The sequence below is a fragment of the Natrix helvetica genome, assembly GCF_964273705.1.
Source record: "Natrix helvetica genome assembly, chromosome: 1".
In the NCBI taxonomy this organism is placed as follows: domain Eukaryota; kingdom Metazoa; phylum Chordata; class Lepidosauria; order Squamata; family Natricidae; genus Natrix; species Natrix helvetica.
Window position 1 is genome coordinate 13,613,508 of NC_138548.1, and position 27,777 is coordinate 13,641,284.

Consider the following 27,777-nt stretch of genomic DNA (forward strand, 5'->3'; position numbering starts at 1 on the left):
CAAAGTCACACCACAGCCACCAAGCCAGACACAGCTATTCTTTAAAGAGGAGCTGTTCAGATTTCCACTATATCTACTTCTGACCATTAGTCTTAATATTTCTACCTGCTCTCTCTCCACCTCCATGTTTTTTCCCACCCCAGTCCCTACCTTCTAGTCTGAGTCACTCAGACCTATACCCACATTTATTCACTTGTTCATCCATGGCACTCTGCAAGGTCCCAAAGTCATTCTAGTCCCTCATGGGTCCCCATCACTCTGTCAGCTGCTTTTGCCTTAGAGCCCAGCAGCAACAGCTCATGACCTGAGGAAATCTTACAGTACTCAAGCCCCCCAACCTTCCCACAAGTGTGCAGAGGATTTAAAGTTCCAGAGCAGTATATCAACAGAAAAATAGCAGGGACTATAAAATAGATGAGGGACCTGTGAACTTGAAACATGGGCCGCTCTTCCAGCCCCAAAAGCAATCAATTCTACTGCCCAAGCCACATGTTCAAGGAGGTGGCAAAGAGTACACACTACCCCAGAATCTGAGACAGTATTGGGCCTTGCCTGATTACATTTTGTTACCTCGCCACCTCAGCACCTTGCTTTGCCAGCCTTGCTCACTTTGCCCCTGGTATTTGACCTATTTGAACATTACCCCTGGTACTTGACCCATGACAGCTTGTCTGTCAGAGAACCACACAGCGCTTCAAGCCTCAAACTTCTTTGTAGCCTTTCTGGTCCCTCGCAACCCTTTGCAGTAGAATAGAATAGAATAGAATTCTTTATTGGCCAAGTGTGATTGGACACACAAGGAATTTGTCTTTGGTGCCTAAGCTCTCAGTGTACATAAAAAGACAAGATACATTCATCAAGAATCATAGCTTCACAACTTATGTCAAAACTTGGTTCTGTCCTACTCTGGACAACTGTATTTACAATATGTATCCCATGGTACTACTGGCTCCACTGACTCCACTGGTGCTGCCAATGTTGCTGAGTCCAGTGCACACAAGTCCAGAGATCCCAAATGCTCTTATAGCTCCTAATCAAAGTCTCAGATGCCTCCATCTCCAGTGTAGAGTTACAGCTATACTGGTTTCCGGGCAACTGTTTTTGACTTTAAGAGCCTAATATGGTTCCTGCAGCCCTGCCTTTTTATTTATATTTATATTTATTTATATTTATTATTATTCGATTGTATCACAGCGGCCAGTTGTTTCGCCAGATTTGGCATTGATTACTAGTCAGGCCCCACCCAGGGGCCTAGAACGTTGTAACGTATTTTCGTAATGTACGTGCAGATCCAAGCAGTGCAGCTTTTTGCATTTGACTGATGTTGATTTTGTCAAGTTTTAACTGTTTTAAATGTAATTCCAGTGCTTTTGGAATAGCACCCAGTGTGCCGATTACCACTGGAATTACCACTGCTGGTTTGTGCCATAATCGTTGAATTTCAATTTTTAAGTCCTGGTATTTTGCAATTTTTATTATTATCATTATCATCATCATCATTATTATTATTATTATTAGTTGTTGTTGTTATTTTATTGAATAAACATTTAAAACATTGGACATAGAACGACCTTTCTGGTATTGTCATTTCCATGCATATTTTAACATAACAACAAATACAGTTTCTACTTATCGTACATAGCTACATTAATCTTATTAACACATCCCTTATCCTCCTTTATGTATTTATCTATTATCCAGTTCCAATTTTACAATCCTCAAAATATTCTGTTCTGACTCCTTTTCCTCATTTCCAACCATTGATACATTTAGTTCCAAATTTCATAATATTCTGTCTTGTCTCTATTTTTGATTTCTAGTGTTAGTCTGTCCATTTCTGCACAGATCAAAATTTTCTATATTACCTTTTCTTTGGTGGGGGCATCTCTGTTTTTCCAATTTTGTTCATATACCAATCTTGCTGCGGTTATCACAGCATTAAATGTCACCCCTTCACTATATTTTTCTTTTATTATTCCTAATAGTTCTGGTTTTAAATCTATATTTTGATCTAACATCTCTTCCAACCATGTTTTTATCTGATACCAAAAATTCTTGGCTTTTGTACATAACCACCACATATGATAAAAAGATCCTAAAGCCAAGTTACATTTCCAAAACTGTGGAGATTGATTCTTATTCATTTTTGCTAACCTCGTGGGAGGAAGATGCCACCTATAAAACATTTTGTACAAGTTTTCAAAGTGGCTAGTGTTAGTTTTCTATTTCTCTCCCATAGATCTTGCCATTTGTCCAGTTTGATATTATAACCAAAGTTCTTGTCCCACGTTACCATAGTTTCCTTCACTTGTTCTTCTGCCATTCTATATATATATAGAGCTATATAGAGAACCACCAGATACTCTAGGACAAACACTAATTGAGGTATTTAATGTGGTATTAAGAGAAGCAAAGACATCGGCTTCGTGGGTGGAGGCAAACTTCGCACTGATTCCAAATACTAATTTGACATTAATTAAAAATTACAGGCCCATATCATTGCTAAATTTGGACTATAAAATATTCATGGCAATAATGGCCGGAAGATTAAAGAGGTTTCTTAATGAATTTATTTGCGTTGACCAAAATGGTTTCTTACCAAAAAGACAAATAAGAAATAATATGAGGACAATATTGGATGTATTGGAATATTATGAAGTGCATAGTAAAGTACAAGTGGCATTGACATTTCTGGATGTGCAAAAGGCTTTTGATAATGTCAGTTGGGATTTTACATTAAATACCTCAATTAGTGTTTGTCCTAGAGTATCTTGTAGTTCTCTATATAGTTCTGATGGCTTGTCTGGACCTGGCAATTTATTATTTTTCTGTTTTTGCGTTGCCTCTATTAATTCTGACAATCTTATATCTTTGTTCAGCATGATTTTATATCTTCTGACACTTCGGATAATTCAGCTTTCATAAAACATTGTAGTACTTTTTCTTCAATATCACATTCATCATCCTTTTATAGTTTCTTGTAGAAATCATGAATTATATTTTTCTTCTCTTCATTTTGAAAGAACATATTTCCCTCCTCATTTTGCAGTTTGTTACTCCACCTTCTTTCTTTCTGTTTTCTTAATTTGTATGCTAGCCATCTCCCCAGTTTATTTGCATTTTCAAAAAAGTTTTGGTTGCTCCATTTTATTTGTTGCGCTCAATCTTCCTTCTCGAGAATGTTCAATTTATGTTTAGTTAGGTCTATTTGTTATTTGAGATCTTCTCTTTGGGATCCTTTTGTAGTCCAACCTCTAATCTCCTGAGTTCCTCTTCCAAACTCTTCTGTCATTGTTTCTTTTTAAATTTTCTTTTGCCATGTAAGCAATCGCAATGCCTCTCATATAGGCCTTTGCGATGTCCCAAAGATTTTGTAAATTTGTGTCTTCTTTTTCATTCTCCTAGAACAAGCACTTTTATTCTTTCATCCTTGATATAAATTCTTCGTGTTTTATTATTGATCTTTTTAAAGTCCAACTCATCGCTTTCCTTTGTCCCCTCCATCTTATTTTAACTGGGTTATGGTCTGCCCAGAGGTTGGTATCTATTTCTATTTCTTCCACTTCTGAGTTTAGCTCTGTCGATATCCAAACCATATCAATTCTGGACCATGATTTGTGTCTGCTCGAATAATATGTATACTGATTTTCCCCTTGGTTTCTCTCTCTTCAACTATCCTGAATATTCAACTCTTCTACCATTTAAAAAAATGTTTTAGGTAGTGTTCTTCTATTTCCTTTTCTTACTTTGCTACTTTTGTAATCTAACTCTCTATCAACTATTGCATTGAAGTCCCCCATAATACAAATATTACCTTCTATTTTCCCAATATTATGCAATTTCCTATAAAATTGTTCTTGTCTCTCATTTGGGGTGTAAATTCCTACTAATATGACTCGCTTTTGATTTAATATTACTTCTACAATGAAGATCCTACCCTCATTATCTTTATAGATTTGCTTAGTTGGGATCTTCTCATTGATGTATAACACTACCCCTCACTTTTTGTATTGTGTTAGCGATGCAAACATACTTCCCAATTTGGGGTAGGCTAATAATTGTTCATGTTGTGTTTTTATGTGCACCTCCTGCACCACTATTATATCCAAATTCATTTTACTAAGTTCGTTGAATAATTTTTTCCTTTTTTTGGGGGGGGGGGGGAGTTCAATCCATTGATATTCAAGGATAGTATTTTAATTTCTTCCTGCATTTCTCTACCTGTATCTAGGTCTTGTCGCCCTTGTCAATCTAGCTTCTCTTATTTCTTTAAGTCTTCCCTCATCATTTCCCATTATTCCTCCTTTCCCACTCTCCTTCTCTCTGGTTAGCAGTTCTTTCTCTTCTATGACTGATGGTCTTCTCTTACTTCTCTCTCCTCTATTTCATCCTCACTGCCAAAGTTCTGTTTATAGAATTCCTCTGCTTTGTCTATAGTGTCTACTCTGAATCTTTTTTCTTACCATGAATGCCTCCATCTCCAGTCTAGAGTTATAGCTATACTGGTTTCCGATCAAATGTTTTTGACTTTAAGAACCTCATATGGTTCTTGCAGCCCTGCCTTCTCCAAATACAACTGATTTATCTGATAGTCATTTCAGAGGGAAACATTACGGATTCCCACTGCACAAATTACATCAAGCAGACTTGAGAAAGATGAATTTTAGTGATGGTTCCTATCTTACAGGAAAGCCCTATCTCCTCACCCACAACATATTGATAACTACCTTCAGTCTATTTTGAGGAGTTGAGATGTAATATTCTGAATGTATTTAAGATTTATTTATTTAGAAGACTTACCTATAGCCACCCATTTTTAAAAAATCTGGTAAGCTACATAAACAAACAAAAAAGCCAATAAAACCAAAATATGGTGCCTGAACTATCCTTCTCTAATGCATCCAATGAAACCATGGCCACGTTCTAACCTCACCCTATCCCAAAGCTTGATAACTTAATGTAAAACATTAATGTAAAACATCTTTATAAGATGTTCTACAGATGGCATCTCCCCCCAGCACGGCTCTCCAAAATGTTTAAAAATCTGGCCCCAAATTGTTGGAAGTGTAAAAAAACACCAGCACTTTTTATCATATGTGGTAGACGTACAATAAGGCAAAATAAATATTGGAAAATGATTCAATCATAGTTAGAACAAATGGTGGGAGACCAAATCTTGTTTAAACCAGAATTTTTTCTCCTAGGTATAATACCGGAGGGGTTTAAGAAAGATACACTTTATCTAATTATACATGTACTAACTGTGGCATGCATAACTTATGCACAATATTGGAAAAAAGAAAACACACCATCAGAACTAGATATAATCAGAAAAGTCTTGGCCTGTGCGGAAGCAGATAGGCTCACTCTTGAACTTAAAAATAAAGGGGAATCCGAATATTTTGAAGTCTGGAACAGATTTTATGATTGGTATAAGACAAGGTGACAAGACTGGAACAAACTATATATTGTGATTGGACAGAAGGATAGACAATGTATTAAATAGGCTAATAGTTAATGGTTGAGACTAGCGGTATATAATGTGAATGTATGGTCACTTCAACTTCACGGTACTGCATTGTTTTAAATGTAAAAATGATAAAAATATATTCAAAAAAAATTGGTTTGTGACAATCTGTGACACAGGCAGCTGAGATCACAGACTAACTTGCAAAAAAAGCCCCACTGTGCACCATTTTCTTCATTAATTTTGTACAAAATGTCTTACCATTAAGCCAAGATGCTTTATATTCTGTCCTTAAAGGATTCCTGAAACTCCGTAGTATAATTGGCTCTGTACCCAAAAAGTTATTTGAAGTGGCTGTATAAAGTGCACCATCTGAGACAAAGCAAATAAAAAGATGTATCTTTTTAGCCCTGCCACAATTTGCAGGAGGAGATGGGTATATTGTGTGTGCTATAGCTCAAGGATAAATATAGAAGCAAAAGCATAGAAGACACAAGTTTGAGCCATGTCAAATCCCATATCTGGGCCACTACTACAAATGACACCTTCGGAATTTAACAACATGCATGCAGGTTATGGAAAGGTCCATGATCATCATCAACAATATGATGTTGGACTGGCACTGGGGTCTCACAGCTGCTTTTCCTTTAAAATAAAAATAGAAATAGATTAAATATGGTTGTTTAGCATGTGAGTAGCCTAAAATTAGTTTGAATTACAGCAGTTCTCCACAGAATGATGAACCATGCACAACAATTAAATCTGCTTAATCTTATTTTAATTTAGCAAGTTGAATAAATGTTGCTATAATTCATGGCAAGACATAAAGGAAGTAGAAGAGGAAAACCATGGATAAAGGTTGATATGTGGTATCAAAAACAGAATAGGAATATCATTATAAAATCTACATATCATTAGAAAAACTACACTTTTGTAAGGCAGATCAGGATTATGAGTATTCAATTGCCAGGAACTGAATCTGACTCAATGGTACATAAGCAACCAATACATAATAAATAATATGAACAGAAAAAGCCATCCTTGCATTAAAAAAAACCATTATTGCAAGTCCAACAGCATAACTTTCATCATCTTAATATGAAAATGTCAACATTAAGGTCTGGCAAAGTCAGTCCCTCCTACTCTATACCAACATCTGTTCCGCTTCACTCGAGCTTACTATTTCTCCTTCTTGCTACTGCTATCTATTCAACTGTGCTTGAAGGTGACTTGTCACTGACAGGAGCAAGAAAAATGGACTGAAGTCAGAGAATGGAGACAGCTACAATAATGAAGACTATCTGGAATTACAATGGAGGAGAGAGTTGAGGGCATTTTGCTTAAGAGCTATGTATAGCCCTTAGCTGAGACTGACACTTTGACTGTTGTCAGCAATTTAGTTTCCATTGCAAACATATGGCTGACAGAATGAAGCAGTGGTCAAACATATCAGCAAATTCCAAAAATAGAAGCAAACAAACAGCTAAGTTTAAAAGGCTACATTGATTGTCCAATGACAATAGAAAATGGTTTGAAAAGAGTCTTTGTGTAAAATATCAGCTTCTTCTTTTTTTAAAAAAATACTTTTTAACCAAAAAGCTGCTGCTTGCAGAATAGGGTAACATTCTTCCCCCCACTATAACCTTGTACTTAGTTTGAAATCTACAGTATACAGAAAAGAACAAATGGTGTAAGGAGACAAAGTTGAAAAAGAATAAATATGTCATTAGAGTCTTTCAAAGAAAAAAATCCTACATCAGCCAGCTATTGAGGAAGAGCTGATATACTGTACAGGCAGATTGCATATGCAATTAGTTTCCTGATAGCTTTTTCAACCCAGTCTTTTATTCAAAGACTGATAAGCAACATCACATCTGAAATATATTCACTCTAATTTGAGTAATCCGTGCTTGACAACCATGACTAAATGAAAAAGATATCAAGACATTTTGCAGGGCAAGGAGAAAACTTACCAACCATTAAAGAGGCATAACTCAGAGTTGGTTCATATGGACATCTTCCTCTCATTTCCGTAGCTCTTGTATACAACTTTAATTTCATATTGTCAATTACCTATTTTAAATAATTCCCAGAGAGCAGATGTATTAGTGACAATGTTCATACTTCTTGCTAAATCATGGTTTCCTTATCCATTAAAAGGTAAAGATCCCTTGACTCCATTCAATTTCCAAGCTGAGCACGAATCTGGATGACTGAAACAGTGCTTTATATGAAACAAAAACTAAGAAGGTTCTATTGAGAAATATCTCAAGACTGGAACCCAAAGTCTAAGATGTTCTCCATATTCTGATGCTATAAAATTCTGGTTATCAAAGGGTTGAGTGGAAAAATGTAAGTGTCCTAAAGATCAACTGACAGTAGTCCATTTGCCATTTCCACTAGCTGTCTATTCTAATTTTGCTGCTGATTGGAGTTGTGAAAAAATCAATTCCTTTGAATCCATGTCCACCCACCTGAGTCAGATTTCTGTTAAATGTCGAGACCCAATATGCTCTATACTAGAACAGAAAGTGAGAATCTGCTCATAAAAAAAGAATAGAAGCCTTAGTCATCAGACAGTATAACTTAAAGTCTCCTTTGTAAGATTCAGGAACTAGCTTTGATTATCCTAACATATAATGGACTGAACAGAGACTGGAAACTAGACAACAATGCTGCATTGTCTAGTTTCTTATCTCAGACAATTAGATTGTATGGGATTCCAAAAAAATTATGTTACTATAGGATTCCAAAGCATTCCCAAGGCTATGTCATTTTTCATGTGCAATGTACTTCCTATCTTCATATACTAACATCAGAGGTTGCAATAATACATTGGAAAATCCATAAAGGTGTTCATATGAAAAGCAAAGGTCAGCCACCCCTGAAGGGAAGTATTTATCAGTATGAAACTAGAATAATCTTATGGGAGTATTCTCACTTCTCAAAATTATCTCACTATATACCATCATGAGCCCCTATTGAGAGGTCGGAGATTATAAGGTCATGACTCTTGGCATGCAGAATCTAATAATCCTTTCCAATGTTTGTTTTCTGTTCATCTGATGAAATATATAACCAAATGTATACAAATATTTCAAATGTATGATGAAAACATAATTGTACAGAAGGAACATGTCATCTTTGGTGGACTTGTAATAAAATAAAGTAATATTCGGGCCAGATTTATATTTTAATGTAGGGATTTCTTAAAATAAATATAATATTGAAACTGTACTTGCTTTTACAAACCATTGAGATGTGTATTCTACATTACTTATTGCTAGAATTTGTATACTATTTTGTAGCTCCCCCTGTGACTCAGAAAGTAGCTTAAGAAAAATACTGCGAGTAAACAAGAAATTTATTTGTTTCCATAAATAAAAGACATAGTGCAATAATTCAAAAAAATATGCCATGAACTTACCATGTAACAACAAGCTGGATGAAATGCATTTGTGCCACATATATATAAATTTGTTGCATTTATTTTATGCATAATAAGTATATAATTGTTGCATTCTGCCTGAAAAATACACACAAATGCTAAACTTCAAAAAAATTGCAGGTATATTCTCAACCTTATAAAACTATTCTGATGTTGAATGTAAGCAGACCGGCATTGTAAGATCCCTGGGCAGAAGAACAATGCTTGTCTTCTAGAGACAACACAGGGTACACTTTTCCAACAAATGCACTGATAAATGGTGCAGTTAAGTAATTTTAGGACACTGGATGAGCAGGAAAATTCTTTACATGATAATGTGTTTTAATTTCTCTCTTCAAAATATATTAAATCACTTCTAATGTAAATTAGACCTTCTACTGATTCTAGGGAGCAATAAATGTATTTTCTCCAAAGTCTGCCTTGATAAATACTTCTCCTTCAAAGCATATATTAAGCCCTTGCTATTTTACTATTTATAAATTGACCTGGCTTGATTCCAATTCTGGACACGCTGGCCTTCCCCTGAAAAAGCAGGTCCATGACTTAAAGGTTCTGCTAGAATTGCAGCTACTGCTGAAGCAGCAGATGGAGATACTAGCCATAACTATCTTATTCTGGCACTCCCTTTCTAGTGCAAGGTGGTCTAGGTTTCTATCAAGTAGTGAGAAGTTAGAGTGATATAGAAATGTTGTAATAAATCAATAACACATACCCATCCTTCTTCCTATACAAGACAATTCAGAGTTTTCCCAATGTTTCCTATATTTCTCTTCAAAAATGTGTTTTTGGATGAGTTCACAAAGCAGTTTGCAGTGAAGCACAAATAGATGCGTACAGGTAGTCGACTTATGACCAAAATTTATGATAATAAGTGAGAAATTTGTTAAGTGAGTTTTGTTACAACTTTTCTTGCCACATTTGTTAAGTGAATCACTGCAGTTGTTAAATTAGTAACCTGGTTGTTAAGTGAATGTGACTTCCCCATTGACTTTACTTGTCAGAAAGTTGCAAAATATTGTCACGTGACCTCGGGATACTGCAGTCACCATAAATATGAACCAATTGTCAAGCATTAGAATGTAAATCATGTAACCATGGGGATACTGCAAAGGTCATAAGTGTGAAAAATGGTCATAAGTCACTTTTTTCAATGCTGTTGTAACTTTGAGCAGTCACTATACTAACTGTTGTAAATCAAGGACTACTTGGACTTAAAGGGGATCTAAAACTGTGGTGATATTCTATTTAATGGTCAGGATAATCTCCAGACCATGCATATTACTACTTGGATTTGGAGATGGATGGAAAGAAAAGGTTCATAATTCAGTGTATTTGCATTAACAGCCTCAGCTGTTAAAGAGAGTAGTTGAGGGAAAGAAATCCTAACTCATTTCTCCTAAGTGAAACAAGGGGATGCGTTTGGAAAAGGTAGTTTGAAGAACAGAGCCCCAGCTACGTAATAGAGCATAGGTTATACATCAGGGTTGCCAAACTCATGACGACATGTTATCATCACATGATGTATCGTAACTTTTTCCCCTTTCCTAAAATGGGGGTGGGGGTGGCCAGAGCATGACGCATCTGGCCTGTGGGCCATGAGTTTTACATCCCTGGTATACATGAATCAAGTTCTGTTTCTAGCTGTAGTATTCTCATTCAAAGGACTATATGAAAGAAGCCTAAAGAAGAGAAACTTTAGAGAGTTCCCATTGCTAGAACTGAGTTCAAAAATACCATTTAGACTGTCAAGTCCAAAATGTAGCTCTGTGAAAATTAAATTAAAACATCTTAGACCAATGACAGTTAAGTTTCTACTGTAACATTTCCAGTGAAAGAACCACTGCTTCTGTCGGTAATTGGTCTCACTGCTGAAAGCTTTTGCTCTTAGGAAGTATTTAATTAACTTATTATAAGACTTATGCAACCTCCTATCTATTTATCATAACCCTTGGCAGCTCACAAAATAACAAAAAACACAACTGTCAAATCACAAAAAAAGCTCCTTGCACCCATTTCCCCTCCACACAAATACCGTACTCACATTCAGCTGTATTCAGCTGCAGTTTCACACTACCCCAATGTTATGGGAAGAACCAGCTTTTCAAAGCCTTATGAAGGGCTAGAAGACTTACATTTTCTTATGACTAGACATTCTTGATTCCTTTGTTTTCTTTCACAAAACATAGTTTCTGGTGCTATGATAATCCCTGTTAGAATTCTAGAGGTTGAAGCAACATTTAAGTTGATGCCATTTTCAATGCAGGAATCCAAATTTCAAACACTATTTACTCTAGTGTTGTAGGAAACTGATGAATTTATTATAATCCATCTTGTCCTTTTCAGCAAATCTTGGCAGGATCACTTAATATGTTTAAAACCAGTAATTAGTTAAAAAAGGAAGTTTGATGGTCAAGCTTCCAATGTTTATATGGGTCTAGTCAGAAGTGAAACATTTTGGTGATGTGATGAGTTAGAAAGTCATTTATCCTTAAATTAACAATGTTGAAGCTATTCTTCAATTGACTCCAAAAAGGAAATCTAGAAATGGTTGGGAACAGTTGATTTAGACCAGTTTCTTGATCACAATTTATTTGAAGTTCAAATCCCAGATTCTTTCAGCCATTTTAAAGTAGCTGAGGTTGAAAAACACTGGTTTAGACTGTCCATTCCTATCTTCTCAAATGGTTCCACCTTATTGAAGACATTCAAAAATACTAGTAATAGTCAAATACTACTTCAGTAATTGAAGTGCACATTTTATCAAGCCCCAATGTTTTAAAAAATCCAATTTTTATAGTGCTTTGTAAAGAAATAACAACTGGTAATAGTATTTGACCAAGAATAAAGAAGATTGGATGCTACCATAAGAAGCCAACCTCAGCCATGGAGCATAAATGTTTAGTTACCAATAAAGGAGAAGTAAACAATACCCCAATCAAGAAACTGCCAAAGAGCCAACAGTAAACAGCCCAAGCAAAAAAATATCTAAGACCATCCCTACCAATGCTCACAGGGTAAGCCACCAGAATATAAACTGACAGCACACAACACTCCTTACTAGAGCTGATAATGTCACCTAATTGGGGTAACGAAACGTCTGCAAGAAAACAAGCAAGCTCAAAGAGCACCAAGGACCCTTCATGTTTAGATACAGTACTAAGTGGACAATACAATCTCTTCATTATTAGCTGTTAGTCAAGCCCATCTATTAACCATTACTGAAATGGCACACTAACCCCCACACAACCAAACACTGTTCTTTAATACTGCAATCCAATCAGTTCACTGTTGTTGATGACAGATTATTTGTCCTGAATTCTAAGAGAATGTATAGCAGACAAAACTAATAGAATATACAAGACTATCAAACAGTCTTATATATTCACTTTCAAAAAAAAGGAGGAACTCCAAACTTCCTGTAACCTAATCCAATCTAATGAAAAAATTGCTCCAACACTTCAGACACCAACTTCAGCTCATATCTCTTTCTCCTGAGATAACTAGTCTCCAGTAGTCCATAACACAAGAGTATCTGAGAACTAAGAAGAGGGTAATGATGTACAGAGGGAGCACTTGTTTTCTTTTCAGGACTGTAAAATAAGTTTTTAAAGAAACATTCAGCCTTTCCCCCAATGAGGACTATTTAGGGAAGAGAACTACTGGCCTGCAGGAATTAGTTTTTATCTTAAAGCCCAATTTATCAGTCAGGGATAGAAGGGTCGATAACTACTGTGTTTCCCCTGAAATAAGCGCTTGGCCTTTTTCTCGGGGAGGTCTTATTATTTTTGAGGTGCAGGAGGCGGCGAGAGTTGTCACCTCATGGCTGCTGCTCTGCTGCAATATTTTCGGGGAGGGCTTATTTTCGCGCATGCATTCAAAAGCCCGATTGGACATTATTTTCAGGGAAACAGGGTAGAAGATTCTAAGAAGCCTTGTGTTTTGGAAGAACAACTGTCAAATTTCAAGATTAACAGCTGACTGCAGAAGATTGCATCTCAAATAGGAACCAGAGTTTTCAAAAATTATAGACAACTTTTAGTTAGATTGGCTCATTGGAAATTCCAGAAATGGAAGATTAGAAATTTCCTGTCATTATATCCTCCAGGACCACCAGGGATGAGGAAATTGACTTCAATATGGACATTTTCTTTTATTTAAAGCTATAGTTTTAAAGTAGGACTGAAGTGTCAAATAGCCAGTTATACCTTCTAAAGAGATGAATGTTAAAATAAAATGTACCCCAAGCAGGACATACTATTTGATGTATGGTCTGACCAAGAAAGAATAAAGTAAAATTTTTAATTTTCATGATTTGGAAGCTACATTTTTATTGATGAAATCCAAAGATTGTCTGCCTTCTTTGCAACTCTAATTTATTGTTTGTCCTACAATTCGGGCAGGCGGGGGGGAAATCACATTCCTTTTGGATTTTCTTTGTTATTAAACATTATCAGATCAGATCTTCATGGGGTCCTACTGACTTATACATGGAGTCCGAATGAACTAATGACACCAATATTTGGTACCTGTTTCATTGACTTTTCTTAATTGATTGAATTTAAATAATTATTTAGTAATTCTATTCCCACTCTGCTGCCTATTTCCAATAGATGTTTTAGGATCATTATTCTGGTTCTTTTTCCTTGTGTTACACATTTAGAATCATAGGGCTGGAAAAGATCTTGGAGGTCTTCTATCGTAGTCCAACCCCCTGTCCAAGGCAGGAGTCCCTATACCAGGGGTGTCCAAACTTGGGAACTTTAAGACTTGTGGACTTCAACTCCCAGAATTCCCCAGCCAGCATGGCTGGCTGGGGAATTCTGGGAGTTATTATTATTATTATTATTATTATTATTTATTAGTGTTTATATACCGCCCCCTCTCCCGAAAGGGACTCGGGGCGGTGTACAGTCCGTATCAAAATACAACAGATTAAAACATAGAAATAACTACATAAATACATGTATGAGAGGAGGATAAAATATGCCAAACTGTACAGCTAAATAAATAAATCAATACAAAAGTTTAAAATATCAGGTTAAATTTAAAACACTATCCCTCTAAAAACCAGTAAGAATGTGTATGCCAGGAGGTAGACGTTATAAATTATGCCAAACCAGCCAGTCGGAACAGGTGTGTCTTCAGTTTCTGTCGGAAGGAGCGGAGGTCAGTAGTGGTTCTAATGTCGGGGGGGAGGTCATTCCAGAGTTGAAGTCCACAAGTCTTAAAGTTCCCAAGTTTGGACACCCCTGCCCTATACCATCGGGTACAAATGGTTGTCCAATCTTTTCTTGGAAACCTCAAGTAATTGAGCACCACAACTGCAGAAGGCAAGCTGTTCCACTGATTCCTTAAATTCAGTTTTATTTTATTCCCTGGGTTATACTGTATCTGCAAGGAACCATTGGGGAAGATTGGCAGGGAAAATAGCCTAACTTGTTATCAATACGCATAAGATCCACCTCTCCTTTTTAGTTATGAAGATGACAGGCACAGTAGACCATTTCATGAATTGACACCTGAATAAGGAATAAGTTAAGGACTATCGAGCCACTGTCAACTCTTAGTGACCACACAGATGGATTTTTCGCAAGATGATGTGTTTTTCATATTTTCCAACAGTATATCCATTGCCATTATAACTGTGTCTATCCAGCTTACTGCTTTCTTTCTACCTTTCCCAATGTTAAAGTCTTTTTCAGAGAGATAGATCTTTGCATAATGTGTTTGAAGTAGGATAATTTGAGTGGACAATTCTAGGTTGATTTGTTCAATTAATCATTTGTTTGTTTTCTTGAAGATTCTAAGGAATCTTCTTCAACATCAAATCTCAAAGGAATCAATCTTTTTTTTTTGCACTTCTTTAAAGTATAACTTTCATTTGCATAATGTGTCACAGTGAATACCACTGCTTTCACTATTTTGAATCTATGTATTCTAGAGATGGTTGTGACTCACATTAGTTAAGTGGTTCTTGGTTTCACTATTGTCAATATAAGCATAGATAATGAACTGGAGTGTCTTTTATCAGTTTAAAATGACATATTAGCACTGAATCTGTCGAGATAGGGATAGCCTTACATCAGTCATATTTTATCTAATAAATGGATGGGTAATAACAGGTATTAGTTGATATGATCATGGCATGCCACTGCTTCGTTGGTCTTAATATAGCATATCCTCTTCAGAAAAGTATAGTATGTCTAGTACATTCATTGCTGTATATCCAATGCCAGATTAAGACATTTCTATTCTTCCAAGAAAGCTAGAGTTTGATAATTTGATTTTGAAAGATAATTTCTTTAATATTTTGAATTCCAGATTTGTAATTTTTTTCTTATGCTTTTATTTTTTTTACTATTTTAGTCGTTTAAGTACAATTAAAAAACACAACGAATTTGCCTGTTTTGGAACTACATTAACAAAAGAAAAAAAGGGGTGATGAAAAGAAAATTAAAAGTAAAATAAATTAGCAAAGCTGGACACGTATTGATCAGACAGAAAAGTTAATAATATAAGGAGGACAAACAGATCTACTTATGTTATTTGTATTTAACAAATCTGTCCTGCATGCTGAAATTAACCTTTCCTTCCTTTTTTCATGCAAAGTACTAGTTCATGAGCTGCAAACAATAAGACATCTCAATTACTGACACACATAAAGAGATGTGTCTTTTCATTTTCACAATATTATATATTTGGTAATGAATTTTCTTCAGACATGCTCTATTTCAAGATGCAGCATAAAATAGGATTTAAAATAAATAAAATAGGATTTAAAATCATATTGATTCTTATTATGACTTCATTATAAAAAGGTGATATTTTATTTATATATTACATTTATATGTAGCAATACAATTAGAGAAATGCATCAATTAGCCAATGATTAACAAGTTGGCAGGAGATAAGAATCAATGGAATTCAAGGTGGCTAGACTTGGATCTCTTGTGGGTGCAAAGGGATTTGAAACTGATGATGCATTTGACCCCTCCCTTGGGCTCAAATCTGCTCATCATTTACAAGGACTATTCCCATCAAATCCCCCACTATTTTATTATTTTTTTAAAAAGAATTTTATTGGTTTTTAAACATTTATGGGAAAAGCTAAGGGGATACATAGAAAATTTTGGCAGCTCCCACACTAGTGGTAGAATTCCATCCAAATCTCACAATTTTTACAATATTAAAAACAAGATATAAAAGATAAGCAAAAAACAGAGTCTTATTCTATATTGTGTCAACCATGTGCTCAATCATTTTTCCTTTGTCACTTTCTATGTGTTTGCCCCCTAGGAGGGAGAAATGCTTTTTAATGAAGGCTTCAGCCTCCTGCACTGTATTAATTCTAATCCTATTTCCCTCCCAGAAGACCAACATTCCCTCTGGCAATAACCATCTAAACCAAATTCCTTTATTGTATAATTTCTTTGATAAGGAGGAATACTTCCTCCTTCTCTCTCTTATCTTTTTCGGAATCTGCTTAAGAATGTTAATTTCTTCATCTTTATATTTCAGTGGTCTCTCCCTTTGGGCCCCAAGCACCTCATCCCTTGTGGTCCTCCTGAGGAATATAACATGCATTCCCCACTATTTTATTAGCATTTCCACATAATTTCTGTTTGAGGTTTCAGGTTTGTTCTCAGTAAATGAAATTGTTAAAATCAATTTAATCCTAGAGTATTGTATTAGTTTATCAAAATATAAAATACAGAAGTACAAAGAAAACTGTAAATAATGAGAAAATGAAGGGGAAAAAGTGTAGGGTAAAGGGAAAACGAAAAAAGAAAAGCATTGACTTCTTATTCTTTTGGTGCAGTAGAATTAGTAACATAAAAGCTCAACTTTTTACGTTTATATGGTAATATACACTAGCCATTTCTATAATAAATCTACTTAAGATTTAAGAATAAAATCAATTTAAGCCTCAAGTGCAACCATACTCTACCCCAAAAATCAATTTAATATTTACACCAAAGCACACCTTGCTTTTTCCTTTGCGAAGACATTGAAGCTTATTATCTTCTGAAGCAAACCAGGATACCTAGGAATCAAAACAGGCAAAGGAACATATTAAAATCTTCTATAAAGTAAACATGTTGAGCCAATGCTATTGCTTCTAGCCAGTTCCTTCAGTTAGGCATACCCTCTTCCTATAGGATGATTAATACATAAAATCCAAGTATTAAGATTTTAGGACCAGGATATCAGGCCCAGTGATCTTAGACTAGAAATGGCTTCATATTTAGAATGAGTATTTTTCTGAGACAAACAATTTTTTAAATCTATGGTAGTTTTATCTCTCAGTTGTGCCTCTCTGCTCAAAATTTCTGTATCAGTCTCTAGTTCTCTTTCTGACAATTGCCAAGGGACTAGATGGGAAAGGGGGAAAACAATATCCTATAAACCCAGGAGGGATGGAGTCTCATGTGGCCATGCTTTTTTTCCCCAGTAGTACCACCGTAGGAGTTCCAGGAGCTCTGGAGATGCATATTGGCAATTGGCAAGAACAAATAGGTAAGATTATCTTTTTCTGCCTGCTCCTTCATTCCCCCTCAATGAGAGATGGTAGGAGATTTTTGGCAGAAGCCTGAGATGGTAATTTGCAAATAATGAAGGGCCTTAGGTCAAAACCATATAAAATCAAAACTAAACAACCAAGCCAAAATCAATGGAAATATAATGCCCAACAGAACAGTTCACCTCTAATTTCCTATTTGGGCACAGACAACTTCATTTTCTGGTATTTTAGCAAAAAATGACCAAATAGCAAATGAAACCTTGACAATTACTGCCAGTGAGAGCAGTCATTAGGCTAGATAATCTGGTTAAAAAATAGCTTCTCTGTCAGTTGCTGAGATGAGCTACATGATGCTAATTGCATTTTAGAACAGAAATTATAGAGGCAGGGATCAGCCAATGGAAGCAAAAAGAAATGCAGAAAAAATAGTTTTGATTTTTTGTGTGGTTCGTCAGCATTGAATCAGGCTGTGATTATTATGAATATAGTCTGCTTGCCAGTCTCTATACTTTCCATGAGTGAGAGATGGCTCTCGGTCACATTGTCTCAGAACCAGATTACCCCTGTCCTTCCCTCTACTAATAAAGATTTTTGGTCTTCTCAAAATGAAGAGTACTTCCTTTGAGAAGTCGATGAAGAGAAAATAAGAAAGAGTAAGGTTTTTAATCTCCCCAAATACCTCTGAATAATATGTGAAAGCCCAAAGAATTGGGAACTCAAAGTAACTGAAGCAGAGAAACATATGCTTCAGGTAGAAACACTTAGCCGGGAATAGAATGGATATTCTAAATTCCTGTTTGAAGTGTTGCGCTTAAAGAAAAGTCCTTTGTATCTCTATACAAATTTGGATATTAGGTCATTATTTGTTGGTGAAATGGCAAATTTCTTGTACTTTGCAATACTATTTAGAACTCTCTTCCACATTTCCTTACAAAAATTTAGGGGGGGGGGAAGTTCCCTCTATAGTAGGGGTGTCAAACTCAAGGCCCAGGGGTCGGATCTGGCCCATGGGGTGCTTAGATCTGGCCCGTGGGGCCACCCTGGAAACAGCAAAGGCTTAGCTCATGGTACTTGGCTCGCGAGCAGCCCTCCCAAGCTCTGTTTTCAGATGGTTGCAGAAGGCCATTGCAGCTGAAAATGGAGCTTGGGAGCCTCTTTTCGTTGGAAGAACATTCGGGCCCCCATAGGGTCCCCTGACACGAGTAATGTTGAGCTGGCTATGACAACCCTGGCCACCACCCCCAATCCCCTCCCTGTATCAAGCACAACCCTGATATGGCCCTCAATGAAATCGAGTTTGAAACCCCTGCTCTACAGCAATTTATCTTCTTCAGCACCAATGCTTATATTTTAATATCTGAAATAACTTTTAGACATTTTTAGACCTTGCAGGGATAACGGAGACCTGGTTGGGCCACGAGGTTGGTTAACCCCTCGTGGAAATGTGCCCACCGGGTTTCCGTGCATTCCATCAGCCTCGGGCCCTGGGTAAGGGTGGTGGGGTGGCGGTAGTTATACGGGAAGGTCTAGAACCGAGGGAGTTCACTGTTCCTCAGATACCCGGGTGTGAGTCCCTTGGTGTGAAATGGGGCCCAGGGAGGCAGTGGGGTTTGCTGATTGTATACTTGGCTCCTCGCTATACATCAGCGGCCCTGCCCGAGCTCCTTGAGCTGATCTCGGAGACAGCGGTTGAGATCCCCAAGCTCGTGGTTATGGGGGATTTCAACCTGCCGTCAACGGGAGCAGCATCTGAGGTGGCTCGGGAGTTCATGGCTTCCATGACAGCCATGGACCTGACCCAATTAATTCAGGGCCCCACACACGAAGGTGGCCACACACTGGACCTTGTTTTTGTATCTGAGCAGTGGACGAGTGATCTGGGAATAGGGGACTTAGCTGTTACACCCCTGTCATGGTCAGATCACTCATGTCTCCGGCTGGACTTCCCTGGCGCTACCCCCCACCGCGAGGAGGCGGGACCAGACGGTCCAAGCTGGTACCGCCCCAAGCACCTGATGGAGCCGGATAGGTTCCAGGCGGAGCTTGGGCCATTACCTGTAGCCCTGACCCGCGCTCGGTCGGAGGACCTAGCGGCCGCCTGGAATAGGGCGGCGGCTGGGGCCTTAGACCGGGTTGCGCCTTTGCGACCTCTCCTGCGGCAGCGACCCACCCGAGCTCCTTGGTATACCGAGGAGTTGAGGGTGATGAAGCGCCATAGGAGACATCTAGAGAGCAGGTGGAGGTCCTCACGCTCCGAATCTGATCAAACACAGGTAAGAGCCTATTTACGGACCTACCTTGTGGCATTGAGAGCGGCCAAACGTAGATATTGTGCCGCTCTTATTGCGTCCGCTGATAACCGCCCTGCTGCCCTGTTTAGGGTGACCCGCTCCCTCTTATCACAGAGGACGCAGGGGGCGCCCTTGCAGGGCAGAGCAGAGGAGTTTGGGGAATATCTGCAGGACAAAGTCGCTCAGATCCGGAGCGGATGGGCCCCCTTCAGTGGACCGGACGGGCCGCCAACAGTGAGTCTTGTGAGACCATTCTGGGAGGAGTTTGATTCTGTTGCCCCCGAGGATTTGGACAGGTTACGTGGATGGCTGCGACCCACCACATGTTTAATGGACCCGTGTCCCTCCTGGTTGGTACTGGCATCTTGGGAGGTGACTCGAGGCTGGCTTCTGGGCCTGGTGAATGCCTCATTGGGTGAGGGATCCTTACCAACTGCCTTGAAGGAGGCGGTGGTGAGGCCCTTACTTAAGAGGCCTTCACTCGACCCAACGGAGCTAGCTAATTATCGTCCAGTCTCCAACCTTCCCTTTCTAGCAAAGGTTGTCGAGAATGTGGTGGCGCAGCAGTTTCCACGACACCTTGACGAATCCGATTATCTAGACTCACGCCAGTCCGGCTTCCAACCCGGGCACAGCACGGAGACAGCCTTGGTCGCGTTGGTCGATGATCTCTGGAGGGCCATAGATAGAGGTTGTTCCTCTATCCTGGTCCTATTAGACCTCTCGGCGGCTTTTGATACCATCGACCATGGTATCCTATTGCACCGGTTGGAGGGGATGGGAGTCGGAGGTACCGTTTTGCGGTGGTTCGGCTCCTACCTCTCCGACCGGAAGCAATGTGTGTTGACAGGGGGGCAGAGGTCGACCCCGAGGCCCCTTACTTGTGGGGTCCCTTAGGGGTCGGTCCTCTCGCCTCTCCTGTTCAACACATATGTGAAGCCGCTGGGTGAGATCATCCGTGGTTTTGGGGTTGAGTACCACCTGTACGCTGATGATACTCAGCTGTACATTTCAACCCCAAACCACCCCAACGAGGCTGTCGAAGTGATGTCCCGGTGTTTGGAAGCCGTCGGGGTCTGGATGGGGGACAACAGACTCAAACTCAACCCCTCCAAGACTGAGTGGCTGTGGCTACCGGCACCTCGGTTCAGCCAGCTGATTCCATCGCTGGCCATAGGGGGCGAACAATTGCCCCTGTGGAACGGGCGCGCAATTTGGGCGTCCTCCTTGATGCCCAGCTGTCAATGGATGACCATGTGGCAGCCGTGGCAAGGGGGGCGTTCCACCAGGTTTGCCTGGTGCGCCAATTGCGCCCCCTACTGGACCGGGATGCCCTGCGCACGGCCACTCATGCGCTGGTGACGTCCCGCCTGGACTACTGCAACGCTCTCTACATGGGGCTGCCCTTGGGACGCGCCCGGAGACTGCAGTTAGTTCAGAACGCAGCCGCGCGGGCTGTGATGGGGAGTACTAGGTACTCCCACGTAACACCTCTCCTGCGCGAGCTGCACTGGCTACCTGTGGTTTTTCAGGTGCGTTTCAAGGTCCTGATTACCATCTTTAAAGCGCTCCATGGCACAGGACTTAGTTACTTGCGGGATCGCATCCTCCCACACACATCCCTGCGGCCAATTCGCTCACACAGGGAGGGGCTTCTCCTGGTGCCGTCCACTAGGCAATGCCAGCGGGCGACACCAAGGAGTAGGGCCTTCTCTGTGATGGGCCCAACCCTCTGGAATGACCTCCCCCCCGACATCAGAACCACCTCTGACCTCCGCTCCTTCCGGCAAAAATTGAAGACTCACCTGTTCCGACTAGCGGGCCTGGCATAATTACAACTGTTACCTCCTGGTAGACGTACTATTAACTGGTTATTTTAGGGGTATTGTTTATAATTTAATTTGTGTGTTTCTTAGGGGTTTTAAAATTATATTTATATATACTGGCTAACTGTACAGTTCTTTTTAATTCTATTTTTAACCTCCTCCATATTTAACTGTACATATTTAATTCTTCTATTTATTGTATTTTGATGTATCTTTTGCATGGACTGTACACCGCCCCGAGTCCCTTTTGGGAGAGGGGGCGGTCTAGAAGCACAGTAAAATAAATAATAAATAAATAAATAAATATTTAAAAGTTTTTATTTTCAGTGAGATTGAAGTATTTCCCAGTGATATTAAAAAATCTTCCATCAATCTTGCATGCCCCAACTCTTTGCTTCTTGAACAGAAGCGGTATTATCGTAATTACTTCCTAAACTTTTAATCACCCAAAGTTCAGCACAGGATACTGACAGCTCTTTGGCTCTCTTACAAACAGGTTTAGTGGAAAGATGCCAGGAAACTGTTCAATAGAACATAGGTGACAATAGGAACTATCACAGCAGGAAGTGCGACCAGGTATGAATGTTCAGGTTGTGGATCTCCAGTCAGTCACCTAATATCATCAGCTTGGTGCACTTGTTGCATCAAGCACTATGAAATACTGAGTTTTCAACACAACAAAATCAGACTAAATGTCTCATTTGGCTTAAATATTTAGTGGGAAGGCTGGTGTGGAATGACAGGTGCCAGTCAAATCCCGTATCCTACTCCCCCACCCTGGAGTAAGATGGGCCCCTTTCAGTCAGTAATCCTTTTCTGGATAAAAACCATGAGAAGCACATTTATCTTTTTCTTCTTGTTGCCCCGCGATGCACTGCTTCACTTAGGCAAGAGTTTTAGTAGTATACTAGATTCATATTTTCAAGAGGTTCCACTTCTCAGTGACTGAGGATATGCTTTGCACTTTTTAAAATTACACTCTGCTAAAGCTTTCCTGCCGATGGGATTAGAAAATAAAGGTCTCTGATATTACAGAGAAGTTCTGTTGGTTAGAGTAGGCACTACCAAATTACAGGGGAAAATAGTGTCAGGTAAAATAAAGAACTTTATTGAAAGTAAACAAAAGTTTTCAATAGAAAGCTACATGAGAATTTTAGAATACTTACTCTGGATATTTCTTTAGAAATGTCATTTAAGTCAAAAACAAGGATATAATCTTTGACTCCAGCATATAAAATATTTGTTTCTTCACTCAGTAAAAGAGTAGAAAAGTTGGACAGTCCTTGTTTTTCAAATACCTTTATATTTTCAGCTTTAAAAAAAAGAAAGGAATGCTTTAAATCTTTGGTGTTGTTAAATATGATCTTGAATACAATCAAATCTTTACATAGCTTAAAAAAAACTGGTTTCTAGTTTCAGTTTCCACATATAGTGGAACCTCTGGTCATGACCGTATTCTGTTCCAGGACTTCGGTTGCAATCTGATTTGGTCGTGTCCGGAAGCGAGACTGAATGCGCATGCACGTACAAAAAAAATGGAGCGAAAGGGTTTAATCACCACCCGAGGATGTGTTCGCGACCAGAGTCAAATATTTTGTGGATTTTTTGGTCGGCACCTGATTTGGTCGTAGTCAGAAGCGTTTGTGACCCGAGGTTCCACTATATAGACTTCCTTCCACAGGCACTTTTAAATGGAAAACTGACTTATAAATGTACAAAAGGAAAATTGATATCATATATTTTAATTACTGGTATTTTATTGGCCAAACCTGAGTTTTGCATAAAAAATAATCTTGAAAGAAGTTCAGCCTTCCTAGTGAGGAAAGTTGGATAAGCCTTTTTATAAAGTTTCAGGAGCATTATATAATGTTGGCTCAAAGCATATAAGCATTATAATTATAGTTGGCTCAAAAATCAGTCTAGCCCAGATTTTGATAGGGATAAGCCAGATATTTTTGAAAATTCACAAATTATTCATTAATGCAAGATAACTATTCAATTTTTATTCATCGTAAAGAGTCTGCCCTATATGGTTATATTTGCACAAAGCAATTCCATTTAATTTAAATAGCTAATACATAGGTGATGAGAGCCATATTTAATAAGAAATTGTCCTGTTGGACACATATTTCTGTAGTTTTTAATAATAGATTCAACAAGATGCTTACACTGGTATTTCACTGTTTTTCTTGGTATGATGTTTAGAAGATTGCTTGCATCCTGCTGCTGAATTATTCCACAAAGCATTAGTAGACAAAAAGCAGCTGTAGCGCCCATGGATTTCAACTAGATTGTTGCACATTCTATGCACTGAGTTCATGGAATTTCACAGTCCAAAACAGAGAAACAAACACAGGAAGTCACTAGTTTGCTCTACAATATTAATTTAAATGTTAAAGTTTTATTTGCTGATCAACTCCTTTATTGGGAGGGAGGGAGGGAGGGAGGGAGGGAGGAAGGCAGGCAGGCATCTACTATTTCTAAATTCTAATTCCCAATTCCAACTTATCTTTCAGGATTTTACTTTCTCCACCTGAAAATGAGCAAATACCCATTTTCTACAGTAAACCACTCCAAATTCTCTGCCAGTAAACTCTTCCTTCTTCTACTGGTATCTCCAGGCAATTCTACTCTCCCCTCAATTTTTCATATCAGAAAATACACTTCAAATTGGAGGCACTCTGTTATTCTTCTCAGGATACCATAAATATCTTCCTCCACTCTGGGCACTTTGCAGATATATGGTATAGGAGGACTACCACTAACATCCTCCTCAGCCAGTATTCAATTACTAACATATATATAGCTTTCAATTTTTTTTACTTTTATATTTATCTTTTTACTGTCTGTAAACCCACCCACCCACCACCCACCTTGTAAGTGAGAGGAGCAGCATATAAATTTAATTTAAACATTCCTGTGATATCATGTTTTTAGAGGGATAGTAACACTCCCTGAACTGGCACTTGTATTCTTATTTTCTCTTCTTCCTCCACCCTTCCTCTCACTGAATGTCTATGGAGATGATTCTCACTCATCCAGATCATGGTTGTCCCAAAGATGCTTTTTTAAGAGGCAATTGGACTTTCTGGTTTTTGTTTTGTTTTTAACAAGTTTGGCTTCTCATCCAAGAAGCTTCTTCAGCTCTGACTGGATCCTTCCATTCCCCACCATCCAGTTGCCTCTTGAAAAAAACACCTTTGGGATTTCCTCTCACCATTTTCTCTATACTGACCTTAAGTCCTCTCAGATTTCACCCTCCACCTAACTCTCTTCTTTTCCCCTGGTAAGGCCCCCCCACCAGCGATTCCTTAATTCAGTCATTTTACCTACTGACTGTATTACTATTATTCTTCTCTTCCTTCCTAGTACCTATCTCTTCCCAGTTATGACTATAACCATGTTGCTTGTGTCTTTAAAATTTATCTTGTTTTGTTTCCTAGTATAATTTGATTGCTTATTAGTAACCTATGACTATCACTAAGTGTCGTATCTTATGATTCTTGATGAATGTATTCTATTTTATTTTTCTTTATGTACACTGAGAGCATCTGCACCAAAGACAAATTCCTTGTTTGTCCAATCACACTTGGCCAATAAAGAATTCTATTCTATTCTATTCTATTCTCTCTGACTTCACCCTCCACCCAACTCTTCTTTTTCCCCTGGTAAGGTCCCCCACCAGCCATTCCTTAATTCACCCACCCTCCTATTCCACTTTCCCCGTTTTCTCCTCTCAGCTTCCTTCCCAAATAAGTCTTTTATGACAGGCTTCTCGGGTCAAGAAGCAGCCACGCCTCGCAACATGGATCCCGCCATAATTAACCAAGTCAACGCTCCCTCATAGTACCCTCTAAATGCCTCATGAAATGGGCGACGTTTTTTTTTAATCCTGCCTTTATTCCTTTTTAAGCAACTCAAGGCGGCAAACGTTCCTCCTATTTCCCTCACTGTGGGGCGAGTTGGGCTGACAAGATCTTGAGCGACTGGGCGAAAGTCACCCACCAAGTTTTCATGCTTTGAAGACATCCCCTCTTCATATCCATACGCATCTCGAGGGGGAACGGCCACGACCACACACACACACACACACAGGCACTTATTTCTCCCCTCTGCCGGAAACCAATCTCTCTCAGCCTTCTTCACCCCAGAGAACCCCCGCATTTATTTCGCCCATCAGCCGCTAACTTTCCCTCAGCATTATTCCCCCCGCCCCCCTCGAAAGAGACCGTTGAGGTTTAAATACCTCCGCCTGCCCCTCTCCTTTATCTTAGCCACGCCCAGCTAGCGTCCTGTCGGCGCAGGGGAGAAAGGGGTTCTCCCGAAGAACACGTGACCTTCATTCTCTGGGCATTCTCGAGCCTTTGGCTTTATTTTCTTCGCGAAGAGCGAACGAGAGTTTTTTTCACAAAATCAGAGCTGGAAGGGACCTTGGAGGTCTTCTAGTCCAACCCCCCTGCTCAAGCAGGAGACTTGAGGGTTAGAACAGTATAGGGTTTCCTGCCTAGGCAGGGGGTTGGACTAGAAGACCTCCAAGGTCCCTTCCAACTCTGCTATTGTATTACTTTCTACCATTTCAGACAAGTGGCTGTCCAATCCTCTCTCTGTTGCTGTTTAACGACCGCCAGGTGTTTTGCAGCCGGGGTCAGGTGGCCCTAACCCATAAAATAACCTAGTTGACAACTACGTGGAAGTAATAAGTAATTATTATTTTTTAAATAATAATAACTGGGTTATTTTATTTGGGTGCCCCATTACTGGAGGCTTTTAAAAAGAGACTGGACGGCCACCTGTCCGAATAGAATTCTTTATTGGCCAAGTGTGATTGGACACACAAGGAATTTGTCTTTGGTGCATATGCTCTCAGTGTACATAAAGAAAAATAAAATAGAATATATTCATCAAGAATCATAAGATACGACACTTAGTGATAGTCATAGGTTACTAATAAGCAATCAAATTATACTAGGAAACAAAACAATATAAAATTTAAAGATACAAGCAGCATGGTTATAACTAGGAAGGATGAGAAGAATAGTAGTAATATAGCCTTAGTATGTAATGACAAATTAGTTGCTAAGCAGAGTGATGGCATTCGGGGAAAAACTGTCCTTGTGTCTAGTTGTTCTGGTGTGCAGTAGTGTGTTATGCATGCAGTGAAATGGTAGAGAGTCTCCTGCTTGAGCAGGGAGTTGGACTTGAAGACCTCCAAGTTTTCTGTGATTTTGTTAACATTCAATAATTGTCAACAGTTGAAAGACATCCTGCGAGAGATGCTGCAACCAAATGGAAGAAAACCCCTACTGTCCTTTGGGTTCAGTTGTTTTGAAATGTAAAATGCAGGTAGTAAAGAATGTGTAGGAGTCAATTTATTATTATTTTAAAAAAGAATCGTGATGATTTTGGCATAACTGTTGAAATTATATTGTACAGTACCCAAATGTATTTTCCAGTGCTTCTGGATTAATGGGTAAGATCTGTAAACGCTTGCCTGAAATTTTCCTCTTTTCATTGTTAAGAATGGCATAAACACTGCATGGTCTTTATTGTTTATATAAATTATATCAAAAAGGGAAGAATTATGGAGGGGAAGAAATTCCCTGAGCAAATATTTAAGGAATGTAGGGCTGATAATACCTTAAATATTTGCAAAAGGAAATGATGGTGACAATAAGTAAATACACAACTGCAAGTTTGGCATTGCCTCTCTTCAGTTATTTTGGAAAAAGAAACCCTTTGCTGAAACAGACTAAAACTAGATTAAATATCACAGTGCCTTTAGCTTCTAGGTCTTATGTAAAAGACAGTTGTGCCATGGGAAGTACTTTGTTTTTGTTGTGGGCTTCTCTCCAGCAATGTTGCTTTTCAGAGACCTGGTGGCACATTCTCTCTCTCTCTCTCTCTCTGTGCGTGTGTGTGTACCAGCATAACTATGGAACGCTTCAAGCAATTTCAATCAAACTTGGTACACAGGTGACTTACTCTCTGGAAAAAAATACTGTGGGGGTAGATATCCCTAATAACCCTTGGGGTGTGTGTTCTGTTAAAATACACTCTGTTGTGCCTTAAAATGGCTTTTACTGTGCAGTACAGTGGAGTTGCCATGGTAACAGTTTCACAGTACGCCACAAGGGAGCTCCCTCTGGTAAGGGGGAAAATCCAACATTAGAAATTTTGTTTGGTCTGGACATTTTCCCCCTATAAATAAATACCCAGCAACACCA

At 38.8% G+C, this 27,777-nt stretch overlaps 1 protein-coding gene across 2 annotated transcripts in view; it reads right to left on the minus strand.

The window, feature by feature from the left end:
• The window catches only part of LOC309394880 (semaphorin-4E-like), a 41,428-nt gene extending 15,726 nt beyond the window's left edge, over positions 1-25,702 (minus strand). The window contains exons 1-7 of one of the 2 annotated variants that reach the window (XM_081958543.1): positions 25,559-25,702; positions 23,722-23,863; positions 22,720-22,865; positions 16,900-16,959; positions 8,895-8,993; positions 7,441-7,540; positions 5,729-5,839 (exon numbers count right to left, since the gene is read on the minus strand). In XM_081958543.1, the coding sequence (XP_081814669.1) occupies positions 5,729-5,839; positions 7,441-7,540; positions 8,895-8,993; positions 16,900-16,959; positions 22,720-22,865; positions 23,722-23,830 (625 nt within the window). In that variant the 5' untranslated portion in view covers positions 23,831-23,863; positions 25,559-25,702. Of the gene's footprint in view, positions 1-5,728; positions 5,840-7,440; positions 7,541-8,894; positions 8,994-16,899; positions 16,960-22,719; positions 22,866-23,721; positions 23,864-25,558 lie in introns of those variants that run through there. The other variant, XM_081958544.1, reaches the window with a different exon arrangement.
• Positions 25,703-27,777: the final 2,075 nt, after the last annotated feature.